Genomic DNA, 15,146 nt, shown 5'->3' with positions numbered 1-15,146 from the left:
AATGTCCCAAAGCCTGTCACCGCACCTGCGAGAGCCCATCATCTCACTGAGTTACACCAAAGGGAAAATGAATGAACAGAGAAATCAAGCAACTTTCTCGAGGTCACACAGGCCCCCAAAAGGCCTTCCTCCCTCCTGGGCCTGACTTTGGGCCAGTTCAGCAAGTCTGCTCAGATACCACTGCTTTCTCTTCACGCCCCCTACAGGCAGGCCACCTTCAGGCCAAGATGCTGACCCTGATTTACTGGCAAAGATCCATGTCTTCCACATGTTTAAGGGTGCAGAGTCAAACCAGATATCGGGATGTTGGAACCCCAGCGACATCGCTTATTAACTAGGCGACCCTGCACAAGTCACTTTCCCTCTCTGTACCTCAGTTTCCTCATTTGTAAATGGGGATAATTATTAGCACCTAATCATAAGGTAGTCAGAGGATTAAATTAATGTACCAAAATGCTTAGAACCAGTGCCCAGTACACAGTAAACACTATAAGTAGTAGAGGTACGTCTAGGAGTTCCTGTCATGGCTCAGTGGTAATGAACCCAACTAGTATCCACGAGGATGCGAGTTCAATCCCTGGCCTCTCTCAGTGCGTTACAGATTCTGCGTTGCTGTGGCTGTGGTGTAGGCCGGCAGCTGTAGCTCTGATTCAACCCCTAGCCTGGGAACATCCATATGCCATGGGTGCGGCCCTAAAAAGACAAAAAAAAAAAAGAGGTATGTGTAGAAAATACATTATCATGGTAAATACAGGCAATAATTAAGTAAAATTATAATAAAATAAAACAAATAACAAGGTAAAAATATTAGTGCCATAGGATTACTTCTGCTACTATTGTTATTACTGTTATTGGGGCAGAACAGTAGCACAGTGACTGATTAATAGTGAAGATTCTAGGGCCAGTCCAGCCTCATGCAAATTCCTCCATTTTTCTGGGCCTCCTAAGTTTTCTCATCTGTTGAAGTGAAAATAATAATACCTTACGTCCCTAGGCTGTGGTGATTATTAGAAAACACAGGCAAGCAGTTAGAACCAGGACTGGTGCTCAGCGTCTAGTAATCATTAGTTACTGCTACTATTCTGTGTTGTTACTGTTATTGGCCCAGGTATGGTGAGGGCTGCCAGAGGGGTCAGAGCCAGCATTTTCCAGCCGCAGAGTTAACGCAACTCTCAAATTTCCGAGGAATTAGTTCATTTGATCAAATATTTGCCTAGCATCTCTGTGTTTTTGGACCTGTCAACCTTTCTCAGAGTTGTGGAACATAAACCCCGCCTGGTTCCTGCCCTCAGAAAGCTCACAGGGTGTTGAGCCAGAGCACCAGCAGGGGGCAGCATGAGATAAGGGTCACGAAAGTCCTATGGCCATTGGACCCCTGGAAACTTGAGAAACGGGGGCGGTTGCAAACCCAGCTCGGCTTGGGTAGAAGGGGCGGGGGACGAGGAAGGAGGGTATGATCAACGCCCTGTTCAACACGTGCTTCTGTCTGTGGGGCCCCTGGCTCGTCCTGCAAGCCGCGGCGCAGCAACAGTGCTTGGCCCGGCCAAGCGAGGGCGCTGCAGAACCCAGACGAGCAGCATCCAGACCGGCCAAGGGCTGAGGGAGGGGAGGCGGGACGCGAGCTGGTCCAACAGAGGACGCCCCAGGCAGAGGGCACAGGGCACATGGCAGAGGCCTGGAGCTCAGTGCAAGCGTGCTGCCAGCAAGGAGGTCAGGGTTTGCCGCGGCTGGAGTTGGGAGAAGGTGGGGTGAGGATGGAGGTGGAGGTGGGAGTGAGGGTGCAAGGTGGGGGTGCAAGCGCAAGATGGCGCTAGAAGGCTAGGGCTGTAAGCACAGCTGGGTTCTGATGGAGCTGGGGTGGGAGGAGACTTCTCGTCCTCCCTTCCCTCCCACCCTGGTGGTGCTGGGCTGGGCTTCAGAGGAGGAGGTGGAAAAAGATCTAGAAACATCCACCTGCCTTTCAACTAACAAATCTGCCTGGTCAGGATGGCTCTTGAAGACACTAACTGATCAGTCACCTGTGTTCTGTGCTTGCCATGGCATAAGGAGGAAACCAGGGACTCTGGGCTAACACCCCTCCCTCAGGTCACCAGAGCTGATAACACACCTCTGGCCCCAACCACCCCCAGGCACCAGCCTATCACAGCTTGGCCTGGTCTTCATTCTCACCTCAGCAGCCCCCAGGGCAGGCAAGGAAGGCTGCTGTCCCCCTAGGCCTGCCTTGTCTTAGCCTCAACTCCCTGGAGAGACGGCAGTTTCTGAGGGCAGAAGGTTGCTACAGAGTGGCTGAGTCACTGCTGCCAACAGGGTTTCCAAGGCAACAGCCTTCTCCATTTTGTCCCTCCATGGAAACAAGGGCTGCCGGAAGCCTTGGCAACGGCATGGTACCCTACTTCCAAGGGCTGCTGCAGAGGCTGGGCATGTGGAGTCCATTCCAGGTATGGCTGGACTTTAAGGGTGACACAGTTCCTGGCTCAACCACAAGGTGGCCACAGGATGCTGCACCCAGACTCCCCAGGAACTCAGGAGAGAGCGATTTGGCCAGAGAGCCAGGTGTTCGCGGAAGACCCCAGGGGACTGTCAGCGGATCTGGCAGGTTCCTCTGAGTGAGTGAGCCTCGTGGAGAATGGGTGTGGCTGGTTCCTCTGGCTCCAGAAGGGATAATGGCCCTTAGCAAAAGGGACCCTTTCCTCCTGGGCACAGTCACTACTGCCAAATTGCATTTTGTTAGGACATTTGTGTGAACTGGTGCTACACCTTCTGAAAGTTTGACTTCGCCACGCGTTCCCTTCAGTTTGTGATGCACTGACATCACTTCTGTCCTCTGGGCCTCAGTTTCCCTACTGGTTTCAACATCCATGGGCTCCCAGGGGACACAGGAGTGACAGGAGCTTCCCGGAAAATTACATCTCTCTCTGGAAGCCTTTCCCAGATCATTCATTCATCCCCCGCAGTGCTCGTTTCTCTACGTACCTCTGCATTTACTTCAGTTTTTTATTTTCCTTATTAGGGCCAAACCTATGGCATATGGAAGTTCCCAGGCTAGGAGCTGGAGTTGCAGCTGCCAATCAATGCCACAGCCACAGCAACGCAGGATCCCAGCCTATACCACAGCTCATGGCAACGCTGGATCCTTAACCCACAGAGCAAGGCCAGGGATCAAACCCGCAACCTCATGGAAACTAGTCGGATTTGTTTCCGCTGTGCCACAACGGGAACTTCCTGCATTTACTTTAACTGTGCACCTGGTCCTCATTTTATACCGTGTACTTTCTAAATGTGTACACACAGTTTCAATCATGAATAGGCGCATGTCTCCTTTTACAGTAGAGTGAATCTAGGTAGGGACCATATACATTGCGTTTGTGTGTGTGCATTTCTTATCATTTGAGGACCCAGCAGGCTAGCAGGCCCCCCGACAGCTTCAGAAGTGCCAGATGCTCCTCCCTTTCCTCTGGCACACTGCAGGCTCCAACCGGCTCCCACCCCAGGGTAGATGGAGAGCATCATTTCTGCAGAAACCAGCTCCGGAACTTCACCTGCTGAGCAAAGGTCAGCTTTCCTAAGCTCAGAAGTGTGGAGGGCACAGTGCTGCGCAGCTCAGCAAGCAGCTCAGGAGGCAAGTGGCCCCGGTGCCGCTGTGTGAGAGGGTTGAGGTGCAGGGAGAGGGTAGACGGGCCTAAGGCAGGACCAAGGGAGCCCCAGGGCTGGGCCTCTGCTCTGCACTATCTCCTTCTAATAGGATGCCTCCACGGTAAAGGGCATCTCCTCTCTTCAGCCCCAAAAAACCATCTTAAGAGTTCTGACAGGACCCACACAGGCAGGGGCAGGGCAATGGGAAAAGGAGGCGTGGGGGGAGGATGGGAGTGCCTGGGAAAATTTGGCATGAGTGATGGGCCTCTGCCCCCAAAATACACACAAGCACAGAATTTTTATAAAATTTTAAGGGATTAAGCCAATTCAAGGATACTGTGATGTGATGACCTGACCACCAGGCATCAGAAGGGCTTAAACCATGGTTCTGCCGCTTGGGCAGTTACTGTGCCTCTCTGAGCTTTGTTTCTCTCATCTCTGAAATACGGATGCAAGCATCCTCCTCCCAGGCTGTTGAACGATCGTACACTGTAGTAAGACAGCTGCTGAGAGAAAGGTGACTTCTGGGGGTGGGGTCAGGGTCGGGGGTGGGCAGAGTTAGCAGCAGAACAGGTGAAACGCAGCAGTGTAGCCCATCATATCACTTCTATTTAGATCTGAAATGACAGTGAGACAAAGGTGGGCAGAGAAGAAAGGGAAGGAAAAAGAAAAGCCATGAGTATAATGAAAAGAAAAAAATGGCAGTTCCCGTCATGGCTCAGTGGTTAATGAATCCGACTAGGAACCATGAGGTTGCAGGTTCAATCCCTGGCCTTGCTCAGTGGGTTAAGGATCCGGCGTTGCCGTGAGCTGTGGTGTAGGTCGCAGATGAGGCTCGGATCTGGCATTGCTGTGTGGCTGTGGTGTAGGCCGGCAGCTACAGCTCCAATTAGACCCCTAGCTTGGGAACCTCTATATGCTGTGGGTTCAGCCCCAGAAAAGACAAAAAGACGAAAAAAATAAAAAAGAAAGAAAAAGAAAAAAATGGAAAATAGCAAGTGCCTGTGGCGAGGATGTGGAGAAATCGGATCCTCTGCATATTGCTGTTGGGAACGTAAAATATTCAGTTGTCGTGGAAAACAGGATAGCAGTTCCTCAGAAAGTTAAAACACAGAATGACCATGTGTGATATTGTGACTTATAATAATATATACTTGATCTTCATCCCCAGTCTTGGCACAGAGCTCCTAAAATCTTTGAAATTTCCTAATCAAGTGATTAAGGGTGTCTTTCGTTATGCTAATGAGGTGAAATTTGGAAAGTCCATGGGTCCCATAAGGATGGGGGCTGGTTGCCAGGGGAACGCACCCTGTGATAGAAAAATAGGAATTTCCAATGGGATCCTTCTATACAGCACAGGGAAATGTGTGTTATTGGTCACTGTGTTGTACAACAGAACTTGATGAAACACTGTAAATCAACTATACTTTAATAATAACACCAATAACAATGAAAAAAAAAAACAGTAGGAATTTTCAGCTGGATTTCCAGGGAGGGGAGAGGGGCTGGCGATTGAACCAATCAATGATAACCAATGAGTTAAGCAATTATGCCTATATAATGGAGCTTCCCTAAAAATCCAAAAGGACAGGGTTTGTTCATGGACATGGAGGGAGAATGGTGCTCCCAGAGAGGGCCAGGAAATTCTGTTCTTTTCCATGCCATGCCCTATGCATCTCTTCCATATGCCTCTTCCTGAGTTATATACCTTTACATGATAAACTGGCAATCTAGTAAGTAAAATGTGTTCCTAAATTCTGTGAGCTGCTCTAGCAAGTTAATCAAACCTCAGGAGGGCTTGTGGGAACCTTTGATTTATAGCCAGTTGGTCATCAGCACAAGTGACAACCTGGACTTCTACTGCTATCTGGGGGTGGAGCTCTGAACCTGTGGGATCTGATGCTATAGATAGATAGCGTCAGAATTGAGTTGAATTATAGGACACCCAGCTAGGGTTGAAGAATTTCATGTGGGTATTGGGGAAAAAACATACGTATCAGAATTGGTGTCAGAACTGAACCACGTGACCCAACAGTTCCCCTGGGCATAGGCCCCAAAAGAACTGAAAACAGAGACTTAAAGCAAATAATTAGACATGAATGTTCATAACGGCATTATTCATGGTCACCAAAAGATGGGAACAACCCAAATACCCATCAGCCTAAATAAATGGTGATATATTCATACAATGGAATGTTATTCAGCTGTGAAAGGACTGAAGTACTTGAAGTATACGTAAAACCTACAATGTGGGAGTTCCTATTGTGGCGCAGTTGAACCATGAGGTTTCGGATTCGATCCCTGCCTTGCTCAGTGGGTTAAGGATCTGGCATTGCTGTGGGCTTCAGTGTGGGTCACAGATGCAGCTTGGATCCTGCGTGGCTATGGCTGTGGCTGTGGCATAGGACAGCAGCTACAGTTCTGATTCAACACCTAGCCGGGAATTACTATGCCACAGGTGCAGCCCTAAAAATAAAAAAAAAAATAAAAATAAAAAATAAAAAGAGGAAGGGAGGGAGGAATAAAGGAAGGAAAAAAAAGAAACCCTCTGTCTCACACCCCTGTGTCTGCTGGAGACCTATTCCTGTCCTGCACCCAGCCCAGGCCCTGACACCTTCCCCTTTAAAAGGGGAAGTAAACACTGATGCATGAACTAAGTAAAGAATGAGAGGACCTGAGTAAAAGCAACCACTACACTGGGGTTCTTAAGGGGGTGGGGGTGGGGGGAGTCCCTGCCCCAGGGGCATAAGCATTTCCTGAGAACTTGTTAGAAATGCAAAGTCTCAGACCCTACCACAGACCTCCTGAATCAGAGACCCTGGGGGTGGACCCACGGATCTGTGTTCTGATCAAGGTGAGACCCACTGCACTAGGCTGCTGACAAAAAGGGCCACTGTGAGTGGTCAGGAAGGGGAGCAGCAGTGTGGCTGGAGGGGCTGGGCAGTGAAGGGTAGAGGGATTTTGGAGAAAGACCAGTGAACCTACAGGTCTGAGCTGATGAGCCTCTCTGGACATCAGCCCGCCCACGGAAAGGCCCCTCTCTGCTGGGGTGTGGCCCAGCTGTCCCCCATCTCACCAGCCCCTATGTGAGAGTCCCCGGCTGCCCCTTACCCTTCCCGGTCGATGTGCGTGTGTCGCAGCTTCCGGTGGAACTGGGTGAAGTCCAGCTTTTCAGGCTGCAGGTCCCAGGTGGCACCACTAGAGGGCAAGGGAGGGTGAGAAATGTGAGGCAAGGGGGGCAACAAGCTGTGTTCTGGTGGCAATGAAACACCTCAGGCACACCCAGATGGGGAAGCATCTCAGAAAGAGGTGGGCGGGAAGAGGAGGCTCCCACTGGTGATGCGCAGGGGTCAGGCTGGGACCCCTCACTCAAAATGGAGCCTGACATATCAGCTCTGTGCCTGCAGGCAACAGGGCAAGGTCCTGCCTCTGAAGCCTTCTCCTCTCTTCAACTCTGCTGTTCGATGATGGATGCTTATAAAACCTAAGTGTGGGCCTGATGCTTGCTCTATAGAAGCCCTCCTAAAACACTTGAGAGTTTGTTAGTGGGAAGACAGGAGGCCACATCCCCCAAGTGCCGGTACCCATGGTGCTTGTATGCTGGGGGAGCCAGGGTCTGAGCCAGGGTGTGCCTGGAGCACCCCAGAGTTGGTCAGCTCCAGGGCCAGGGGCAGAGCTGAGCTAAAAGGCCACTGTCATCCACCACCCAAGGCCGTCACTCCCAAAGGAGTAGACACCGTAGCTCAGGAGCCCAACAGCAAACCCTACAGCAGCACCATCCCCGTGTCCTGAGGAACCCTGGCCAACACCTGCTTTTCCCACCTGGCCCATCAGGAACCTTCTAGAGTCTGAAGCACTGACAGGCATTCTCGTTCTCCAGACCCCTCTCTGCAGCCACCCCCCTGCCTTCCATGACCTCCGGTGAGATGGGGCAGGGTCGGCAGCCCCAGCTGTCCGTTCCCATCTCTGACACCGTCTGCCTCATATCCACCATGTGCTGTTGTCTTCTGCCCTCCCCAGGTCCCCTCTGCTTTCTCTCCTTGTCCTCTGGGTAAGACTATGGCTATCTCTCTTCCCTCCCCTGTCGGCCCTCTTCTCTCGCTGTGTCCTCTTCCCTTCTCGTTCTCTTTCCCCTGGATGCCCGCCTTGCGTGTTCCTTCCTTCTCTCCTCCCTCTGACCTCCTTCCTCCAGCCTCATCCTTTCTACTTCACCCCCCCCATTAACTCCGCCCTAAAGACCCCTCAGGGCAGAAGGACCAGTCAGCTGGGGCCCCAGCTGGAGTCACACACGCAGGAAGAGGAGCTTACCTGAAGGAATCAAAGGTGTTGGCAGCCCAGATATCAGTGCCCAGCATGTCCAGAGAGTTGTCTTTGCTGCCATTCTGGAAGAGAAGGAGGGTGAAAAGGGGTGTCATTATTTGCTTGTCCAGGACACAGAACAAGTGGGCAGAAGGCCTCCTGAAGGCCCAATCCCAGAGAGGGTGGCAGAGAGCCCACCCCCATGCCCCCTACCCCATCCTGCTGGATTGGTCATCCTGGGCAGCCTGGAGGTTGGACCCTCATAGACACCAAGCAGGGGATGATGGGGGAGGGGAGAGGGGTGCAGTCAATGGGGGGCAGGGGGGGCCTGATGTGAGAGAGAAGCACCCAGAATGTGACCTCATTTTATGGCTGCATCCATTAAATGAGGGAGGGCCCATCCGTAAAAGGAGCCTGAAGCCTTAGGTGGCTTAGGTTCTCAGTAGCGGGGAACTTTCTTAGGATGGCCTGAGAGCTCCCACCAGCCCCAAACACATTTACTCAGGTCCGAAGCTTCTCCATACATGGCCACACCGGCACCTGCACACACCTGGGTCCTCCCCACGCCTGTCCAGTCCCACATCCCCATAATCTCTTGTGCTACTGACAGTGACCTGTCGCCTGGGCAGTACTCCTCTCCTGCCCCTCTCCAGAGGCACCCCATCCTTCAGCGCTTGGCTCCAGGAAGCTCCTCTGACCGCCCTTGCTCTGCAGTCACCTTGCTCGGCCCTGAACTCAGCACCGGCAGGGGTGAGCTGTGGCACAGAGCCCCTGGAGCAGCAGTTTCCACTTCCCCTTCTCACAGTGATTGCTCTCTTGCTCCAGGACATGGACCTAGGATGGCAGGGACCCCTCCGAGGGCCCTGGAGTTCTATGCTCCCTGCCCAGGAAGTGTATGCTAGCTGACAAACACTCCAAGAGATTTCACTGTCTCTTAAGCTCACATTTCCATCTTGTCATAATGAGCCATGTGATCAGTGGAGTTACTTCACTGATTTGGACTTCAGATTCTTCTTTTTTTAAATTTTGGCCACGCCCACAGCATGTGGAAATTCCTGGGCCAGGGACTGAATTCACGCCCCAGCTGCACACAAGGCTTCTGTGGTGACAACATCAGATCCTTTACTCACTGCACCACAGGAGAACTCCCAGATTCTTCATGTTTAAGTACAGATATCTCTCAGAGTGAAGTACCATATCCTGTAGATAGATTTCTGACCTGGCACACATGCTGCCACCATCCCCTCTCCCAACAGTGGCAGACATCACTAATTGATTATGCAATGATTTACAATCTTCAAATCAGGTGACCCCTAATGTTCTAGGATGAGCCCCTCCATCCCTTCCTTCGAGTTGCCTCATCACCCTACCCATCCCAACACCTGGTGCTCTGCTTGCTTCAAATGCAACTCTGAAATTGCAGGTGGCTAGGGAGACTCACTTTCTATCCAGGAAAAGCTCCCACCCTCTTGAGATGTTAACTGGTTTGTTCACAATGCCGTTCCCTGGCTTCAAAGATAATCATCAATAGGTATAGCACTTCAAAATGACTTCTAAAGCAAAGGTTGAGAAAAAAAAATCAAACAAACGAAAACTTGCTTCCAAAGCACACGTCTGAGACCTCACCCAGAGTGAAGTTCACTTCCTCCTTTAGGATAGTACCTGGAAGTCTGGAAGTCTCTCCCCAATCCCTGACCTTTAAATACACAACTTCCTCTGGCACTTGCAAATTCAGCTTACGTGGAGTGGACCGTCATTGCCCTGTCATTACTCTCTCTCGTTTTTTTGGCTTTAAAAAAAAAATTTTTTTTTTTATTTTTTAGTATCACACCCACGGCATATGGAAGTTCCCAGGCGAGGGGTCTAATTGGAACTACAGCAGCTGGCCTACGCCAGAACCACAGTAACATGGGATCTGCGACCTACACCACAGCTCATGGCAATGCCCGATCCTTAACCCACTGAGTGAGGCCAGGGATCGAACCCATAACCTCATGGTTCCTAATCAGATTGATTTCTGCTGCGCCATGACAGGAACTCCTTTTCTTTGCTTTTTAGGGCTGAATCTGAGGCATGTGGAAGTTCCCAGGCTAGGGTGTCATAACTCTCTTATACCCAGAATGTTATATCTTCCCAATTAAGTCTTTTTTGTCCCAAGAATTTTTATGGTGATAAAATGTACAAAACATAAAGTTTACCATTGTAACCAATTTAAGTATACTGTTCAGTGGTACTAAATACACTCAGAATATTGTGCAGGCATCACCACCATCCATCCCCATAACTCCTTTCATCTGGTAAAACCAGAAGTCTATGCCTATTAAACCGTAACTCCCCATTTTCCCCTCTCCCGGCTCCTGGCAACAACTATTCTCTTTTTTGTCTCTATGATTTGTGGGTGTGGGTGTGGGTGTGTGTGCATGTGTGTGTGTGTGTGTGTGTGTTGTTTTGGTTTTTTTGGACCTCGCCTGTGGCATATGGAAGTTCCCTGGCCAGGGATCAAATCTGTGCCACAGCAGCGATCCTAGCCGCTGCAGTGACTGACAGTGTCAGATCCTTAACCCACTATGCCACAGGAGAACTCTTCTGTCTCTGATTTTGATGGCTCTATAAGTACCTCATATAAGTGGAATCACACAGTATTTATCTTTTTGTGACTGGCCTACTTAGCATAATGTCCCCAACATTCATCTATGACCCCAACTAAATTTTAAGCTCCTGAACTATTGTTGCCTCCCGTTCTTATGCCCAGACAGTGGCCAAACTGGCCACAGAGTAGATCCACCTCAGATGCCTGCCAACTGATCAAACAGACTCTACCCGGTGCCAGCCCTGCTGTTTGTGTGTCTGAAAGACTGGTTCACAGGTTACACTGTCAAGATGGTTTCACTGTCCCGGGATTTGAGGCCTCTAAAGAGTGAGAGATAGGGGATGGAGAGAGAGAACAGCCAGGAAAAAGGGACGGGAAGGTCACAGCTAAACCCAGGATGCCCCAGGCAGGAGTCTCGGCCACCACCCTTCACAGCAGAGAGGAGAGGCCATCCGTCCACCATCAGCCCTATGCAGGGAGCTGGCAGCATCTCAGTCTGAAAGGGGGCATCACCCCCAGGATAAGGGAGGTGCTTGGGCACCTCAGGCTCGGGACCTGGCCTCTTCTGAAGCAGCATCCCTGGCAGGAGGCCTACCAGCCTCTGGGACTCTTGGGGTCCAGGGACAACACCCCACTGGCTGATGGGTGGGAGACAGACACAGAGCACAAGTTACTGGAGGGGATGCTCTAAGTATTTGCAGCAGGTGACACTATGTAAAGGGAGACCAACTCTGCCTGCACAAGCAGCTCAACAGTGAGGTGCTGTCACTGTCTCCGCTCAGAGGTGAGAAGTGTCTACTTTTTTCAGTACGTCATAGTTAAAATGCCCTCTCACATTTTCCTCACTGAATCCCCACAACTCCCTCCCATCCTCAGAGCAACCTAGAGAACTTATTCCTGAGTCAGTGTAGAGAACCCGAACCCTATTTTTTTTTTTCTTTTATGGCTGCACCTGCAGCATATGGAAGTTCCTGGGTCAGGGACTGAATCCGAGCCGGAGCTGTGACCTACGCCAGGAATCCTTAACCCACTGCACCAGGCCAGGGATAGAACCAGCACTTCCACAGAAACAAGCCGGGGAACTTGTACCATAGCAGGAACTCCCCTGAACCCTATTTTAAATGCTGGAAAACTCAGAGACCACTACAGTTCCCAGCACACACTTGGCTGCTTCTTCTTCTTCTTCTTTTTTTTTTTTATGGCCGCTCCCGCAGCACATGGAGGTTCCCAGGCTGGGGGTCAAATCAGAACTTCAGCTGCTGGCCTACACCACAGCGCTGTTGACCAGCAACACAGGATCTGAGTCATGTCTGTGACCTGCACCACAGCTCACGGCAATGCCGGATCCTTAACCCACTGAGCAAAGACAGGGATGGAAACTGCATCCTCATGGATGCTAGTCAGATTCATTTCCGCTGAGCCACGACAGGAACTCTCACACACCCAGCTTCTCAACCCTCCGCCCATCGTCTTCTCCCATCAGTTCCACCTCTCGGTTCAAATGACCAGCATCCCTCACCCAGTGGCAGCCTCTGCTTTCACCCCACAGAATAGGTCTCATCACCTCTCACACGGATCCACCTCCCACCTCCACCCCCCTCCCCACCAATGTGACTCAGATTCTCGGAGGTGAGAAACCAGGACCCTCAGGGCCACTGAATAAGATATGCTGAGGGCTGTGGGCAGGCCTGTGACCTCTCTTGCTGAATATAATAGCAGGGTGACCACCACCAAGGTCAGTGTCGTAACAGGGGAGAGGAGAGGACAAGTGTCTAAAGAAGTCCACGGAGAAAATCTTGGTCACGAGGATGACCTATTTATCGTCACTCTGTTCAACACAATGACCGTAGCACATAATGAGAATCTGGACATCTCCTTGGAGTTTGTTGCAATAGTATGTGACAGGCATATAATCACTGTGTGTAACCTTTTACCATGATGGGCTAGAGAAAGGGCCTGGCTCTTAGAAACAAAACCTGTCTCTTTCAAGTCTCAGCCCAGAGAGGGAAAAGCCTCACCTAAAGAGCCTTCCTTTTTTCCCTTGTTGAAGCCGAAGAGGTGACCCAAGCAGTGCCCACAGGGGCCAGGACTCAGTGGCAGAGTGACTGCTGCCACTGAACTGACAGCCGGGAACCTAACAGTTTCCCACCCCAACCCACACCCCCTGCCAGCCCTGGGCTGACAGCACCTACCAGGTTGCTAAAGGTCCAGCAAAAGCCCTTGAAGCTGTCAAATGCCTGGATGTCCCCCCTTCTTGAGTTCTGGACACCAACTCTCAAACCTTGCAGTCCTGCTGACAAGGGATTAATCTCCAAAATTTATAAATACTTCCTACAGCTCAATACCGAAAAAACAACCCCATCAAAAAATGGGCAGAAGATCTAAACAGACAATTCTCCAAAGAAGACACACTCTTGACCAAAAAACACATGAAAAGATGCTCAACATCACTCATTATTAGAGAAATGCAAATCAAAACCACTATGAGGTACCACCTTACACTGGCCAGAACGGCCATCGTCAAAAAGTCTACAAACAGGAGTTCCCGTCGTGGCGCAGTGGTTAACGAATCCGACTAGGAACGATGAGGTTGTGGGTTCGATCCCTGCCCTTGCTCAGTGGGTTAACAATCCGGCGTTGCCGTGAGCTGTGGTGTGGGCTGCAGACGTGACTCAGATCCTGCGTTGCTGTGGCTCTGGCATAGGCTGGCAGCTATAGCTCCGATTCGGCCCCTAGCCTGGGAACCTCCATATGCCGTGAGAGCGGCCCACGAAATAGCAAAAAAAAAAGACAAAAAAAAAAAAAGTCTACAAACAGTAAGTGCTGGAGAGGGTGTGGAGAAAAAGGAACCTTATTACACTGTTAGTGGGAATGTAAACTGGTGCAACCACTGTGGAAAACAGTATGGAGATTCCTCAGAAAACTAAAAATAGAATTACCATTTGATCCAGCAGTCCCACTCCTGGGCATCTATCCAGAGAAAACCATGACTCGAAAAGACACATGTACTCCAATGTTCACTGCAGCACTCTATACAATAGCCAAGATATGGAAACAACCTAAATGTCCATCGACAGAGAACGGATCAAGAAGATGTGGTGCATATCCACAATGGAATATTACTCAGCCATTAAAAGGAAAGAAATAATAGCATTTGCAGCAACATGGATGGACAAAGAAATTATCATGCTAAGTGAAGTCAGTCAGACAATGAGACACCAACATCAAATGCTGTCATTTACATGTGGAATCTAAAAGTGGACACAATGAACTTCTTTGCAGAACAGATACTGACTCACAGACTTTGAAAAACTTATGGTTTCCAAAGGAGCAGGTTGGGGGGTGGGAGGATGCACTGAGGGTTTGGGATGGAAATGCTGTAAAATTTGGTTGTGATGATTGTTATATACCTATAAATGGAATAAAATTCATTAAGTAATTTTAAAAAACAAAAACACAAACAAAAAGCCTTGCAATCCTGGAAGCCCCGCCTCCTGCAGCTTCTGCTCGCTGCCACAGGGGCCTCGGCTTCCTCCTGGGCAAAGCTCTGTGAAGGCCACGCTGAGCCGTCGAAGGTCAAAGGGCATATTCCTCTTTGGGCCACTGTGCTCTTCCTGCACTCAGAGAAAACAAATCTCCTTTCCACCTGCCCCAAGTCTTTCTCTCTGTGGGATCCAGCTAAAGAGCTCCCTCTGTCATTTCCTCATCAGCCAGTGCCCCATGAGCCTGCAGGCCACCCAGCATACACCCCAGTAGTTGACCCCCTTCCTGATCTACTGCATGTTCCCCAGTGGTGTTCTAGAAACACTAATCCACTGGCTCACAACTGTCAGTGTGCATCAGACTCAACCAGGGATGGGACTGTTTAAATTTTAGGGCAGCTGGGATGGTCTGTGGGCCATGCTTTTGGAAACAGTGGATATTAAAAAGTTTCATGGGGGCCAGAAAGTTTAAAAAGGCTCCTTAGTCAAATATGTGGGACACAAAGGGTTAAAAGAGTGTTAAAGAAACTACTGGAGTTCCCATTGTGGCTCAGTAATGAACCTGAGTAGTATTCATGAGAATGCATGTTCGATCCCTGGCCTTGCTCAGGGGGTTAAGGATCCAGCGTTTCTATCAGCTGTGGGGTGGGTTGCAGACATGGCTTGGATCCTGCGTTGCTGTGGCTGTGGCTCTGATTCAGTCCCTAGCATGGGAACTTCCATATGCTGAGGTTGCGGCCCTGAAGAAGACAAAAAAAAAAAAAAAAAAAAAGGAAAAGAAAGAAAGAAAGAAAATACTTATTGCAGCACTTCTCAGTGCATTTATTGGTTTTTGACAAATGCAGATTCTTCAAGTAGCACCACCTGCAGCATTTCCCAAATTCCTTTGGCCAGAAATCCACCCTGCTCTTCCATTTTATTCCACAGAGCATTTTGCAGGACTATGGTTCCCCTACAGGAACCTCCACTGGGAAATAGTCATTTAAGCTCTATGTTCACTCTGTTCCCCAATTAGTCTACCATCCCCTCAATGGTAGGAGCCCTGGCTTCACTTTTTGTTGTGGTTCCCCCCCCCCCCCGCCGCCTACTCAACCCCCCCACCTCCATCCCAGCCTTGGGACCCAGCATCATTCATTAAATTT

The 15,146-nt window shown here is 50.1% G+C and overlaps 1 protein-coding gene across 13 annotated transcripts in view; it reads right to left on the bottom strand.

Moving 5' to 3' along the window:
• The window catches only part of CTIF (cap binding complex dependent translation initiation factor), a 321,818-nt gene that overhangs the window by 195,597 nt on the left and 111,075 nt on the right, over positions 1-15,146 (bottom strand). For all 13 annotated transcript variants that reach the window (XM_013992850.2, XM_013992848.2, XM_021092869.1 and 10 more), the window contains 2 exons: positions 7,942-8,015; positions 6,745-6,831 (listed from right to left, as the gene is read on the bottom strand). In XM_013992850.2, the coding sequence (XP_013848304.1) occupies positions 6,745-6,831; positions 7,942-8,015 (161 nt within the window). The remainder of the gene's footprint in view (positions 1-6,744; positions 6,832-7,941; positions 8,016-15,146) is intronic.

The sequence above is a fragment of the Sus scrofa genome, chromosome 1 (genome assembly GCF_000003025.6).
Source record: "Sus scrofa isolate TJ Tabasco breed Duroc chromosome 1, Sscrofa11.1, whole genome shotgun sequence".
Classification (NCBI taxonomy): domain Eukaryota; kingdom Metazoa; phylum Chordata; class Mammalia; order Artiodactyla; family Suidae; genus Sus; species Sus scrofa.
Note: the sequence above shows the minus strand (reverse complement) of the source record. Positions and strands in the feature narration are given on the sequence as shown.